This window comes from Eubalaena glacialis, chromosome 16 (genome assembly GCF_028564815.1).
Source record: "Eubalaena glacialis isolate mEubGla1 chromosome 16, mEubGla1.1.hap2.+ XY, whole genome shotgun sequence".
NCBI classification, from domain to species: domain Eukaryota; kingdom Metazoa; phylum Chordata; class Mammalia; order Artiodactyla; family Balaenidae; genus Eubalaena; species Eubalaena glacialis.
The window spans coordinates 83966208-83981420 of record NC_083731.1 but is presented as its reverse complement, the minus strand read 5'-3'; the positions used below and the strand labels follow the sequence as shown (position 1 = coordinate 83981420).

The 15213-nt window shown below is 44.5% G+C and overlaps 1 protein-coding gene across 2 annotated transcripts in view; it reads left to right on the top strand.

Moving 5' to 3' along the window:
- The window catches only part of MTUS2 (microtubule associated scaffold protein 2), a 318132-nt gene that overhangs the window by 264888 nt on the left and 38031 nt on the right, over window positions 1-15213 (top strand). For both annotated transcript variants that reach the window (XM_061170836.1, XM_061170835.1), the window contains one exon: window positions 3090-3156. In XM_061170836.1, the coding sequence (XP_061026819.1) occupies window positions 3090-3156 (67 nt within the window). The remainder of the gene's footprint in view (window positions 1-3089; window positions 3157-15213) is intronic.

Sequence of the window (15213 nt, the reverse complement as noted above, 5' to 3'; positions counted from 1 at the left end):
CCAGGCAACATTTCCATTGAAACAGTCATCGGGGGTGGCACTGCCTCTCCCCCAGTTAGACGTGGAAAGCTTCGTGGTAATGAGTGCTCGGATCCAAGCTGAGGATGGGTGCAATTTGGATCTCGATGTTGGGTCTATGTAAGCACGGGACAGAGGGGAGAATTTCCTTGTGTTAGTGTTTGATAAAGAGTGTGGAGCCCGGGTGAAAACTCCTGCTTGGCCACTTCTGGCTGATTGTGCAGGTTACTTGGCCAGTTACCTAACCACAGAACCCCAGTTTCATCCTCCAGAATGGGAAATAAAACCCAGGACCTGCTTGACAGTATTTGGGGGAGTAAGTGAGGAAAAGGGCTTACCCAGCGCTGTGCCTTGGCATCTAGGAAGTGTTTGGTCAAGGTTGGTGTTAATATTGACGTAGTGATCAGCAGACCTTAACCAAGCTTGGTCGTTTTCCTTGACATTTTAGCCACCAGGTTTGTTGCTTGCTTGTCTTTATCTATTTGATGACTCCGAGATCAGTTGGTTTGGTCATCTGTGCCTGCAGAAGATTGGGGGTGAGGGGGGCCTGGGTCTTCATGGATCGTCTTCCTCTCTGCTTCTCAAAAGAGAGAGGGTGCAGGGTCTCTCATCTCCCTGGTTTCCCTCCTATTTCCCCTGCATCTCTTCTCCCTTCCCATCCTCTTCCCTTTCCTCTCTTGCGTCTTCTCTTTCATTCTCTCACTTGCGTTTCTCCTAAAGCAAAGATGGGTGGGCAGGCCTGGCCACAGATACCAGCGGTCGCTTTTCAGACTCAAGTCTGAAGATCTTCCTCAGCATCAACACCATCTCCAGCTGAGGCCTGTCCTCCTCGCTGGACCTTCAAGCCACTCCGTCCCCAAATGCCTGATTCTTCCCGTGGCTGGAAAGTGGGGTGTGATGGGTTGTGACACAGGATCCCTCCGCACGGGTAACATCCACCCAGGGCTTCGTCCCAGGGCTTCTGCAGGCGCTGAGGGAAACGTTGGCTTTGGGTGAAAGGTTAGAGTCCGTTTGTTGGTTTTTGTTACATTCTAGTCGGTCCCAGCCTAACCTCGTCTAAGTCTTTGCAACTCTCAGCGGCCCGAGAGTGAATACTTGGTGATGCTATTTCTGGACCGATGAGGACAGTATTTCAATTCTCTGGCTGTGCTTCGGAAATTGAGGATTCGAGTGTTCAGAATTATTCTTGATAGTAGAAACAAGTTAGTTTTTTCACTAGTTTGAGATTATTTCAGGGTAAATGCTGAAATTTACCCTCTCAGGAATACCAAGTTTTCTTAATTTGTAGTAACAAGTCAGCCGGCTGTATTACGCTGCTGTTAGACCAAGCACCTATCCCTGTGATCAGTCTGATTAGACACTTTGCCTGTTCTGAGTTCTCTAAGTCTTTGAAGTTAGAGTAGAATCAAGACAGAGCCAGGAAGGTGCTTTAAAAAAAAAAAAAAAAAGCAGAGAACAAGACATATGCCAACTCTAAACACATTCAGGCACTCAACGTGAAAAAGCACCTATCATCTATAGGATGCCATCCAGTTGCAAACAAAATCAAAGGAAACAACAAAGTTGTAGTAACAGCTAACACTTGTATGGAGCTTGTAAGTGCCAGGCACCGTTCTAACTGCTTCACGTACGTTAATTTATTTAACCCTCAGGACAACCCTGTGCCATGGGCGTGGCATCGAGGCAGTGTCACGTAATGATTAGGAGAATGTACACTTTCAGGGGTGATTTCCAGCCGTCAAATTCAGGGAAGGCAAGGATGCTACAGGCTGGGGTGAGGAGGGAGCTCCATGAGTGGGATGGGGGTCCACTGTCCCTCAAATAGTGTATGGTCGCTACATTAGTCTTAAGAGAACCATGACTTAATCATTGTTAATGCCTGTGACTAAAATAGCTCTCAGCTTATTATGCAAGTAGAGTTTTACCTAGGCATGAAATTCTAACATTGCTTAGCAAATGCCCTTTGGATAACCTGAGACCCTGCCATCAAGCCAAAGTAGCACACGTGTCACCGGGGTCTAAACGCAGCAGACACAGAGACAAGATCGTGACAACTGTCTGTTCCCATTCGGCACAGGTTGTCCAGAGGTGCTGACATCGAAGTCAAAGGAAGTTTAAGAAAGAAAGCATTCACGAGGCCCTGAGGATATCTGTGCTAGATATTTGGTACCCATTTTAGCCAAAATTCCCTCTTTGGAAATGTTTGCTTTGGGAGTACATTCTACATAATGAAGGAGCCTTTCCTTGAGGGCCTGTACTTTTGGCATCTGTCACTTGAAGAGAATTTATGTACCACATCTTTCCTAGTTATTTTTAGTAGTAATAAAAATCATAACAAATGTAAATATTGGTGCTGACTCATGTCTTCAACTTGTCTATTTTATGTCATAGTATGTATTTGATTTGAAAACAACTAAGCAATCATTTAGTGACAAATGGCATTCTTCACAGTAAGTAACACTTTGAGTGTGAGTTTTCTTCGTCTTCCTTCTACCGATGCAGAGAATGGAACAAAAAACCTTGGAAACTTAAGTTTTGGTGTTGGTCTTATCACAAAGAGAAATGTTTCATGTTAGGTTTTCTGCCCATTATTCATTAGGTAGGTAACAGTGCATGTATGGACAAAAGGGTAAGTTTAAGAGGACAGCTGGTAAAATAAGCATCTGTCCCTCAGAGAAATACGGTATTTTCATGGTCAAAAATCTCGTAATAGTGACAATAATTAAAAATATATAATAATATATAACAGTAGATTAATGTGTAGGACATAGACATGCAAAGAATTACTGTAGGTTGAGGTGTACAGAGTGCCATACAGGTATACAGAGTGCAAAAAGCACAACATGGGTATTATTAATATTATATGGCAAGCTTTGCGATTTGAATGTGATACAAATGAGTGAGTCAGACTTGGCTTTGTAAGTTTTTTGTATGCTTATATAATGAGAAAATTATCTCCTTAAGGGCTCAACTTATAAATATTTGCTTAATATGATTCATCAATTAAACATGTGAAAGTGCTTATTTAGCCTAAAACGAGGGGACTCTCGGTATCCATTTTGTTTTTTCAGAATGAAAGTGCCCTTGTGAAAGAAAAAGAGCTGTCAATCGAACTTGCAAACATCAGGGATGAAGTTGGTAAGTAGGGCATTGACAATGAGGAACGTAAAGAGTGTCTTTTTCTGCTATCTGTGAATGTATAACAAAAGCAATTATGTCTCAGGTAATAACCAGAGCACACCTGCCTGGACAAAAGAAAGTATCATCCCCAGCACAGTGGTGGGTTCTTGTAGCCTTGCGGGGAGCTCTGATTTCTATGGAATGTCTCCGTGGTTATACAGGCAGCTTCCTAACCGTTCACGGTGGAACCAATCAGGCTTGAGTCTGCTCCTCCCAGATGGCAGCACATCTCTCTGTCTGCCTTGTGTGGGGTGACAAGCACCCCTCCATGTCATGCCCCACCCCCGGACAGGCACAGCTCCAGCAGAAGCAACTCAGCTTTGGTGGGTAACTGAGGTGCTCCCTGTAACGTGCCTCCTGCCACTGTACACCCTGCCGTGAAATACTCTGTGATCTAGAACACGAATCTGGATGGCTTAGAAAATGCTAGGGTTCACATTGAAACTACTTCTCTTTGTCTGATACGATGGTGTAGTTCTGGCTGAACCACAGGAGACCTTGCCAATGACAGGAAGATCCCCAGACCCTGGGATGTGGTAAGAGATGGGCTTTCACTCTAGGCCAAAGATCAGACCAGGAACTTCTCACGTTCCAGTTTCTTGATCCCATTCCTCTCTTGGGACCTGTTACTCCAGCAAAGGTGAAGCAAACATGACGTAGTCCCTTGGCCTGCTCTTCTCTTTACAGCGAGCGTTTCTCCCCCATCCAGTGTGGTCCTGGGGGCAGCCCGCCTGTGCAGGTGTGGCCTCCTCCACCAGCAAGGGACTTGAACCGGCCCGGCCATCCTTAGTGCGTGGCACCTGTTTCCAGGCCAGCCATGCAAATAGGCTTCGAGTCTGGAGGCCAGGCTTCCCCAGGGAGCACAGGCCCCCAGGATGCCCAGTGGACGGGGTAGTGATTTCCAAACACAGCTTACCCTACCCATTTTTTTCAGTTTTTTTTACCTTAAAAAAATTTATTTTGTTTCTTCACCGTAAGTTTTGCGACTTCCTTTACCTTTGAGACAGGGCAGCCATGGCCTCTTCTCCGCTCCAAAGAGAGCAGCCCCTCCCCGGCCTCACCTGTGTGTGATTGGAGCAGCAGACCGGGGCGCCCACGCCTGGCATCCCCACCAGTGGATGAACCCACAGGGAGGTGTTCTGAGAGGCCCGAGGAATGGAAGTTGGCAGAGTTTGTGAGGGTAGCTCCTGCACAGCCCAGGTCCACAAGCATGTGTCTCTCCACGCAATGGCTGGGCTTTCGAGCAAATGACCGAGGTCCAGGTAGGGCGAGCTGGCTCGCGTCTCTGTCCCTCGGGTTCCACTTCATAGAAAGGAAATTCAATTAAAGAAGAGAGTGATGATGAAGCCGTCTGTAAAGGTGACTCTGTAACTCTTAGGTGTGTAGCACCTTGAATCTGAAGACAGAGGACGAACTCTTCCACAGTAGGGTGAACTCCTCCCCGGAGGGACATCTGCACCCCCTGGGCAAGCGTTGGATCCGGGGTGTTTGTCCTCACCCAGCCAGGTAGTGTGTACCAAATCCAGCGCCCCTCCCTCTGTGCTTTCCCGAAGCTCTGAGTACAGCAGGAACCACACGGGGATCACACTGGGATTTTGTGTTTAAGCCTTACTTGATTTCTTCATTAGTGCTAAGAATAGAACCAGAATTCACCTGCCAAATGAAAAAGCCATGGGGGGAGGGGAAGGCAGCACCACGGCCTGGGCCCTTCAGCCCAGCATTCGGCCCCAGAGGACACTTTAGCAGCGAGTTCCCGAACCACTGGAGAGGCTGCATTTGTGAGAGAGAAAGACGGGAATATCGGGATCGTCTGTTAACCATAAAGTCATAAATTCTAGTGTCTTGACCTGCAGGGTATTCCCTTGAAGGGAAAGGGGTATTGAGCTTACAAACCAGACTTCCCAGTGATCCTATAGAGAGATGGTCAGTCCTGTCTTCTTACCCCTCAGCCTTATTTGGACCTCTTATCAGCTGAGCCTGGGGCGGGGTCACTGGAGGGGAGGGGCCAGGGGTGCGGTTCTGAGGGGGAGATGGAATTTCTAAAGATTGTAAGTTTGACATAGAAGAAAAAAAGAAGCTGCAAAAAGTCAGAATCCTTTAGGGGCACTTATACAGATCCCAGAACAGGGCTGGCCTGTCCCCCACATTCAAAAATCGCTGCTTAAAATTCTTCACGACCATTAAAATGCTGCCCTAAATTCTACCGATATCTGCTCATAAGTACCCATCAGCTTTCTGCACCCTTGATGTGAATAAATTCAATCAGAGGCTTTTAGCATCCAGCCAGAATCAGCTTTGCTGGTGGTTCTCAGCCCTGGTGCGTGTTAGAATCACCTGGAATGCTTGCTTTTTTTTTTTTTTTTTAAAATAATGACACTAACGGCTTTATTTTATTTTTTATTTATTTATTTTTAATTAATTAATTTATTTATTTTTGGCTGCGTTGGGTCTTCATTGCTGCACACGGACTCTCCAGCTGTGTCGAGCGGGGGCCACTCCTCGCCGCGGTGTGCAGGCTACTTTCTCATTGCGGTGGCTTCTCCCGTTGCGGAGCACGGGCTCCAGGTGTGCAGGCTTCAGGAGCCGCAGCACGGGGGCTCAGTAGTTGTGGTGCACGAGCTTAGTTGCTCCGCGGCACGTGGGAGCTTCCCGGACCAGGGATCAAACCCACGTCCCCTGCACTGGCAGGCGGACTCCCAACCACTGCACCACCAGGGAAGGCCCTGGAGTGCTTTTTAGAACATCGATTCCCAGGACCTTCCCTAGGGCAACAGAATCAAAATCTTTGAGGGTGAGGCTGAGGCATTGCTTCATTCCCCAGGTGTTTATTAGGTGCAGTTTGAGAATCACTGAATTGCGTTGAAGGACAGGGGTTTTGATTTGGATCAGGGACAAGGGCGAGGCAGTGGGTGGTTTGGGCTTGGCCGGGGAGTGGGAGGTTCCCGCAGGCCAGGGCTCTGGGCAGCAGGAGGGGCCCAGGCAGAGAAGCCAGGCGGGTGAGGGAGGGTGCCGAAAGGGAAGATGCAGAAGACAGATTCCACCTGCTTTGATCTCACCCTTAGGGTTGGCCTGGCTCCCGGGAAAGGGGAGGGAGGTCCCCCTTCCTTCTCATCCTCCTTCCCTCGCCTTTGCCGGCCAGGCTGGGTGTCCATCCTCTGAGTCCACTCCCATCTGGATTAGATGAGCTTCCGGGAACTAAACACAAAAAGTAATCCCCTGGTGTGTTTGCTGACACACTTCACATTTACAATACATTTCCATTTGTGACTTCTCTGGGGGAGCTACCACAGAATCTTCTAGAAGGCGTGCAGTTAGAATCCCTCTCAGAGATTCTGAGATGTGTTATCCCACACTGATTGAGAATCTCTGACCGTATTAGTTTTTAAGTAGGAAATTTCTGGCAATTGATTTACAAGTAAACTTTGAGGACATCTCCAAATAAGTGGTGTTTTCTTTTTTTTTTTAATTTATTTATTTTTATTTATTTATTTTTGGCCGCGTGGGGTCTCTGTTGCTGCGCATGGGCTTTCTCTAGTTGCGGTGAGTGAGGGCTACTCTTTGTTGCGGTGCGCGGGCTTCTCATTGCGGTGGCTTCTCTTGCTGCGGAGCACGGGCTTTAGGCGTGTGGGCTTCAGTAGTTGTGGCTCATGGGCTCAGTAGTTGTGGCTCGCGGGCTCTAGAGCGCAGGCTCAGTAGTTGTGGCGCACAGGCTGAGTTGCTCCGCGGTGTGTGGGATCTTCCGGACCAGGGCTCGAACCCGTGTCCCTTGCATTGGTAGGCGGATTCTTAACCACTGTGCCACCAGGGAAGCCCAAGTGGTGTTTTCTGATCCCACTTCGGACATCAGGTGTGTAGGAGATTTTTCCACATCGAGAACACTTGCTGGGTGTTCAACAATTCAGTTCAGTTTTGACATTAACTCTCCGAGTGAGTGCAGACCCCACAGGTGAAGGACCAGCCCCACAAGACTGCAGGTGCCAGTCCTAAGTCCCAGGAGCCTCTTATACTTCTGACCAACCGGCTATAAATTCAAGGGTTCCCACAACCCCTCCTCATAGTCAATAATTCGCTAGAATGACTCGTACAACTCAGGAAAACACTTTACTTACACTTACCAGTTCATCATAAAGGATACAACTCAGGAACAGCCAAATGGAAGAGATGCACAGGACGAGGTATTTGGGGGGAGGGGGAGGCATGGAGCTTCCACACCCTCCCAGGACAGGTCCCTCCCCCAGGAGCTAGCTGTGTTCACTGACCTGGGAGCTCTCTGAATCAAGAGATTTTATAACCCCTTCTCCAGCGTCTCCTCTCCCTAGAGGTTGGTGAGTGGGGCTGAAAATTCCATCTCTCTAATCACCTGGTCTGTCCTGTGACCAGCCCCATCCTGAGGCTCTCTAGGGGCCCCCCAGTAAGTTACCTTGTTAGCATAAACTCAGAGAAGGAGCTCATTATAAATACAAACACACTCCTATCACTCAGGAAATCCAAAGTGTTTTAGGAGCTCCAGGGACAAAGACCAATGTATTATTCTACCACACCTAGCCAAGGTACCTAGCCAAGGCTTTGCCCAGTTATGGAGAATCGTTCCTTCATTTGACAAGCTTCTGAGCACCTTTATGTAGCAGGCAGCTTCATAGCATTTCAGAGGTGATCCAGGTCTTAATGACTATAGTCTGTTCACCACATTTGTGAGATCGGTAAACTGAGACATGGTCAAAGATCTTGGCTAAAGTTGGGACGTCTGTAAGAAGTACCAAGAAGAAAGCCTTAGTTCTCCTTAATCTCAGTCCATTCATTCATTCATCAAATATTTATTAGGTGCCTAGTATGTGCCAGGCACAGGCTAGGCAGGGTCACCATGGATGGTGAAGCAGTCAGACCTTGCAGGGGGCGCCCCTCTGAGTGGGGGCTGAAATGCACCCACATTGCAGCTGCTCACCAAGCCCTGGACCCCAGCCTGGGATTGCTGCCACCCACAGGAAGGGGCGCTTTTTTCTAATTTGCACAAAGGCACCATGTGGACTGGCTATGACCTGGTGCCATGTACGGACAAGGCAGTGGTGGATGAGACACAGCTCATGTCCTCAAGGAGCTTACGATCCAAGACTCCGTGCAGGAGGGGCTATCTGAGATGGGCCTTTACAGTGACTAAGACTTGGGTAGATGCACATGGGAAGGGAAAGAGCACAATTTCTGAGCACCGGCTATGCCTGCTGCCCCCAGTGAATGTGCCCTGGACCTATGGGTGCCATGACCATTTGGGGGCATTACCCATCCTGCATACCTTTGGAAAGGAAAACCCATTCCTCCTTCCATGGATTAAAAACACTTTTCGCACTTGTCACTTAAGAGTTATAAAACACTCTACCATAAACTAGAATCAGCTACTCTTCCCCTTTGAGTGTTTGGGGTTTTCGCACTTGTCACTTAAGAGTTATAAAACACTCTGTCATAAACTAGAATCAGCTACTCTTCCCCTTTGAGTGTTTGGGGTTTTACCATTTTTTGCTATTACGCTACAGTGAGTGTACTGTTTGCAAGTTACTTTTCTCCTCTTGTGTTATTTTCTTGGAATATAATCTCAAAAGTGTGGACCAATAATTTGGGTAGGATTTCACATTTGTTTTAAACTCATCTATATGCGCAGTGTCCTGGATATTTATTCTGTAAATCACTGCACAAGATTATGGTGGATTTAATCTCAGTGTAGCTAGGCTTGCCTTATAAGAAGGGAATTAAATCAATTTCTCTCTCTCTCTCTCTCTCTCTCCCTCTCCCTCCCTCTCTCTCTCTCTCTCTCTCTCCCTCTCCCTCCCTCCCTTCCTCCCTCTCTCTCTCTCACACACACCTGAGAAGGGACATGTAATTGCCAGTCATATACTAAGACGTAGTTTGGGATGGAGCCTTTTGTGGTCCAAGGGTAGAGTCCCTGTGGAGTGGCTGAAATTTCTGTCATCTGTGGTATTTGTATCTCCTATGGAGACGGGGATCTCTAGTCATCCTCTTGAAAGCTTCTCATCCTCAGGTCACCCTCCAGGGTTGATGGCTCTTGCCTTGTCTTTGGAGTTGGCCTGAATTGGGTCTATCCTTGGAAAAGCCTTCCTCTAGCTGTATTGGTTGTGGGATGAAAGGGCATTTCGGATCTCCAGGAAACCAGAATCCAGCATCACATCCAGGGAAGGAGGAGTAAAGATGCTAGAAATATATGATTTTTTAATCACATCTTAAACTTTCCCAAAAGGTATAGTTCTTAAAATATGAGCCCTGATTTTTGGATAAAGTGGCATTCTCCAAATTTGGAAGTCAATTACTGGATCCTTGAAGGTTCATCCTTTACATTTGTAGATGCTGAAATAGATTTGTAAGATGTTCTTCCCGGAAGCAGATTACTTCCTTTTGAGACGTTATACTTCAGGTTGTTGACCACCATCAGGTAGATATTTATGGTCTTCTCTCCAGCAAAGCTGCCTTATTAGAAAACCTGAGCTATAAAAAATATGAATTAGATGAACTCCACAGAAAAACATGCAATAAATAGCTAGGTTCAAATGGGGCCTCTGGCTCACACTCCTTACTTAGCCCCGATGCTCTCACAGGCAGACCAGGGTCCTGTTGAGATGTACGTGCAGACACAAGTTGGACCAACGCTAACAGCACTGCACACCTCCCACCAGATTCCTTCCTCGAGGCCGCTCAAAACTGTGACTGTCTGAATGTGGTGTGAAATTGCCTCTCATCTTTGAAGCTCTCAGTCACCCAGCTGCCCTCCTCCTGGCCTTCTTTACCTGCCACTGCCCCGGCCCCAGTGCTCACGGACAAAGCTTCTCTCTGCTCCCACGTGTGGCTCTGTCACCCCCTCCTCTCTTGAACTTGTTACAGCCTCTGCTCTGGCTCTTCCCAAGCCAAGGCCATGGGTTTTTAGCTTTCTGCCAGCCTCAGACTTAAGATGGACTTTGCTTTTTCATCTCTACTGAAAACTTTAAAAACACTTAACATGAAATATAGTTTTAAAACAGAAAGCAGTAATTAACAAAGCAATCCTTCTATTAAAGTTTCTCAGGTATTGTACAGGAAGCTAAATGGTTAAATCCACATTTAGATTAAAGTTAGCTTATTGAAACAAAGCAAACAAACAATACCTGAATGTTTTCTGTAACATGAAATAAAGTCATATTAAAGACTTCTGAGAGCTTTGATATAAAGGTATGATAGAAATCTCAGTTTATGACAGTAAACACTGAATTGTTACTTATTACGTTCTTAAGTTACTAAATAGAATGAACTTTTCAACTTATTTATAACTAGCAACCTAAATATATTTACACACACCACTGTAAGTGTATCTGTGAGATGATTTTACCTTCCAGGGTTTATGCATAAAATGTGTCTTCCAATTTATGGTCATAATCCCTTGTATTTACAAAGCGCTTAGTACTTACCAAGCTCTGTCACATGATATGTTTTATTTATTCATTCAGACAGCTCTGTGAAGTAGGTGCTGGTGCCTTTTATAGGAAATTGAGGCTCAGAAAGGTTAAGTGACTTCCATAAGAGCATACAGCTGGGATGGGACAGAGTCAGGTCTTAACCCAAGTCTAGAATTCTTCTACACATCGTATGTAACTTTACACATCGTGCGTAACTTTACCACAGCATCCCCAGCTCCCCCACCACTTTTTTTGGGTAATTTTTAATTTAATAGATTGAAAAATGAGATAAACAAAATAAAATAGTTTTGTATCCCAATTCTATACGACTTCCACCCAAAACCATGATAGATGCTAGTATGAATCTGTCCAAACATAGATTAGAGTATAATTATGTAACAGTGTTATGTTAATTCATCCCGAAGCTCTAGCCATTAGGATTGGATTCAGGAACAAATAACAAACCCCCTCAACAATGGTAGCTTAATCAAGGTAGACGTTTATTCCTCCCTTACATAAGAGTCAGGAGGTGAGCACCCAGAGGCAGGTGTGGTTCTGTTCCACAGGGGGCCCAGGCTTCCAACAGCTCAGCGTTCACCCATCCCCAAGACAGTGGTGCTTCTCCTCGTGGTCCAGGGTGGCAGTGCTCAGCACTGGGTGCCACGTGGTCATCTTATCTCTAGTCCAGGTAGTAGGATGGAGGAGGGGATGAACAAAGAAGCAGAAACAGTGGGTCAGCCCCTCTTGGGGAAAAGTTTCCAGGAACTTACATCTCCTTGGCCAGATCTAAGTCACAGGGCAAACCTAGTCACAAGGGGACTGGGAAATGTGCTCTTTTTTCTTGGTGACCTTGCCCAGATATTTTGTTACTATGGAGGAAGGGGAGAACTATGCTGTGGAGCCTCACTTGCCTCCGTCAGTAAGATGGAGGGAATAGTCCTGTCACACGAGCTGAATGAGAGCAAAGGATCTAGCAGAATGTTGGGCAGAAAATTTCAGATTAGATTCTGTTGTATTCCTTCCCCTCACAGCTTTAAAAAAGATGAGTTAAAATGCAAAACCCAAGAGGACACCTCAGAAAAAATAACTAATCTTGGGATCACAAAAATAATGTACATTTTCTGATTTATAAAAATATCTCTTCGAAGCACACCAATTAAAAGACAGTTTGCCAGATTGGATCAAAAAGCAAGATGCAGCTATGGGCTGCCTAAGAGAAATCCACTTCATATATAAAGTTATAGATATTTAAAAGTAAAAGGATAGAAAAAAGATATACTATGCTAACACCAATCAAAAGAAAATTGAACTGTCTATGTTAATATCACACAGAGTAAACTTCAGACCAGTAGTGTTACTAAGGATGAAGATGGCCATTACATAATGATCAAGGAGTCAGTTCACCAAAAAGACATAAAAATACTAAATATCTATGTGCCTAAAAATAGAGCTTCAAATCACATGAAGCGAAAACTGGTGGAACTGAAAGGAGGAATAGACAATTCCACTATAACAGTTGGAGACTTCAGCACTCCTCTCTCAGTACTGAGAGAACGAACAGGCAGAAAATCAGTTGGGATTTGAAAGACCCAAACAACAGTATCAACCAATATGACCTAATTGACATTCATAGAAGATTCCATCCAACAAGCAGAATGTACATCCTTCTCAAATACATGTGGAACATTGACCCACATGGACCATATGCTGAGCCATAAAACGAACCTCAACAAATATAAAAGAATTGAACCATACAAACTGTTTTGGACTATAACAGAATCTGACTATACATCAGTAGCACAAAAATACCTGGAAAACTCCAAACACTTGGAAATTAAACAACACACAACTAACACATGGGTCAAAGAGAAAACCACAAAGTAAATTAGAAATTTATGTTGAATTGAATGAAAATAAAAACACAATATCTGTGGAATGCAAAATTCTCTCTGATCAGCAGAGTTGAATCTTCTCAATCTTCTCAACAACTTTGGCAGGGGGGACCCAAATACGTATTTACTATTTAACTATCACTGTCCTAGGTTCTATGGTGGGGCAAATAGTGTTATTTAGAAGATTTGATCTAGAAGGTTTGGTCTGCTGTCAGAAATTTGAGTGTGACAATAGAGCTTCAAATATACTGCTTTCTTTGCAAGATGGACCACTCAGCATGACGAGGTCCGGGAGTTACCTGCCCCTCCTATAGGAAAATGATGTTCTGAGCTGGGAAAAATTCAAACCAGTGATGTCAACTGCCATGATTAGATTATATCCCAGTAAATGTAATTTTTAAAAGTCATTTTAGTTTCTATCTCAAAGAGGTGCTTACCCATGCACAGTAATATCAAAACCACAAACTCCCTTAGATGTACCAGAGACTGGGTTTGGTTGCCATGGAAAATACATCATCAGCTGCAGTTCCACAAAGCTGCTACTTTCTTTGAGACAATGATTTATTCCAATTGGCAGCAACACATTTTTTGATATTTATAAAATTCTTTGAAGTCTATAGGTATAGCACCTTCTAGTTATTTTATATGGAGATATCTGTTTTGTGGTCCTCTAAAATATTTACTCCTTTATGAATAAAGACAATCCTTTCTGATATATGTTAATATTTTTAAATCTGTGGGTTTAATCCTTAACCTGAACTGACTGAATAAAATAAGTCAGGATACCAAGGGCTGCCCGTAAACTACCCTGCGGACAAGCAGTTTCTTGAAACTTGGAGTCAGCAGCTTCCATAAAATTGTGACTTCATAATAAATCTAATGTCTACAGTGGTGTATGGTTTACAAAGCTCTTTCACGTATTATTTCATTTAATCCTGACAACAACCCTAGGAGACAGGTAAGGTAGATAATACCACCACCGTTTTAAAGGTGACTGAATTGTGGCTATAGAGAATGAAAGCAAACCCCAAATCACATAACTATTAAGGATAATGGAGCTGGGTCCTTATCTTGTTCCACCATGACCATAGCATGCTGCCTTTGTATTGTAAGATTTCAGTTGGTGTCTTGGGGAAGATAAGAAAAAGCAGAAAAAGACGTGATCTGCTATATAGATTTAACCTGAAAATTGCTGAAGAGCATCTTGCAAAACACAATGCTTTAAATGACAATCACATACAAATTATGCAAATGTAATCACCGCCCACTTGTGAGTCTCTCATGCACTTGGATCCCTCTTATTTTTCTTTGTATCTCGAGCCCCATCCCAGGGCTTAGCGCATTAAATGGGAACCATTCATTGCTTCATTGTATAAACTTGACTGAACCCAGGAGATGCATCTGTTAGTGTACCAGGAGTGGAAGATGGATGCGACATGGTCTCTGACTTTAGGGGACACCTGGGCACTGGAGAGGCAGATGCATAAGCAGGTAATTAAAACCCAGGGTACTGAGTAAGGTGCTGGAGGTCTGGGAGTTCAGAGGATGGTTTGTAACACAGTCAGGGGTCCAGGAAGGGCTTTTAGGGGTAAAACAGCTGAGCTTAAAGGAAATGGAGGAGTCATTGAAGAAGTGGTTCTTCTACACTTGAGCAATTATATCAACAGCGTTAATGACGTCATTGACTCAATTTCTCCTTTGGGAGATGGGAAAAATAGTAAAGACTGGTTATCCATGGGGTGACCCCTAAACCAGAGGAATAGGGCAAATGAATTTATCTGTGAAACTCTTTAAACTATTTGCATACAAAGCAGGGCAATGTTTGGGATATTAGACTCCAATGAATCTCTCTTCATAGATTTTTTAGACGTTTGGTTTTTCTTGTCTAATGCCATTATGAAATTACTCTCACTCATTCAAGTAACCACAGATACCACCAGGTCCAGCTTCAAGAGTACTGTCAATCTATTTGCTTAATTTGGCAGTTAATTTGAATAAAGTAATATATAAGTTGCAGTATATGCTTATGTTATATTTAGATCACTCTTTTTGATTAAAATTGCAGTTTTTCAGCCAAATGTCAGGTCTTCAGGAGGTTAATTCTGGTGAAGATGATAACTAGACCAATTCTGCATTGCAAGGAACCATGTAAAGACTTACTAGGTTTCGGTGATAATGAATCTGATTCTGATCTCAGGGCTCCTTAACACAGCTATTTTCTTAAAAAAAAAAAAAAAAAAAAAAGGAAAAGCTAGTGATGAAGAATTTGGTCAGAATTTAACTAATCAGAATGATGGTTCCAGATGGAGAGACCAGGCTGGCACCTAAGTGTGGGCATTGTTAGTGCACCAAGAATGGCTCTGACTTTCAAGGAAACGCCTTTTAAGTAAGTTTACTAGAGCCTGATTATAGAAAACGAAAATCCCAATTTATTAATTTACAATGAGTAATGATATGTCTCCTTATAGGCACATCTACCTAGAAAGCTAAAATTGTAATCAGAAGACAGCTTAGTGGACCAGAATCAATCATGTGCTATAATAATAATGGCATCTCACTGAGATAGCCTTGGGCAGCCATCTGCATACCTCTTTTGTTCCTGGGACCTCAGTTCTTAGCCAGGGATCCCCATGGGAGGAGATGGAAGCCTATTAGAATCACCTGGGAGCTTCTACCAAGTACCCATGCCTGCC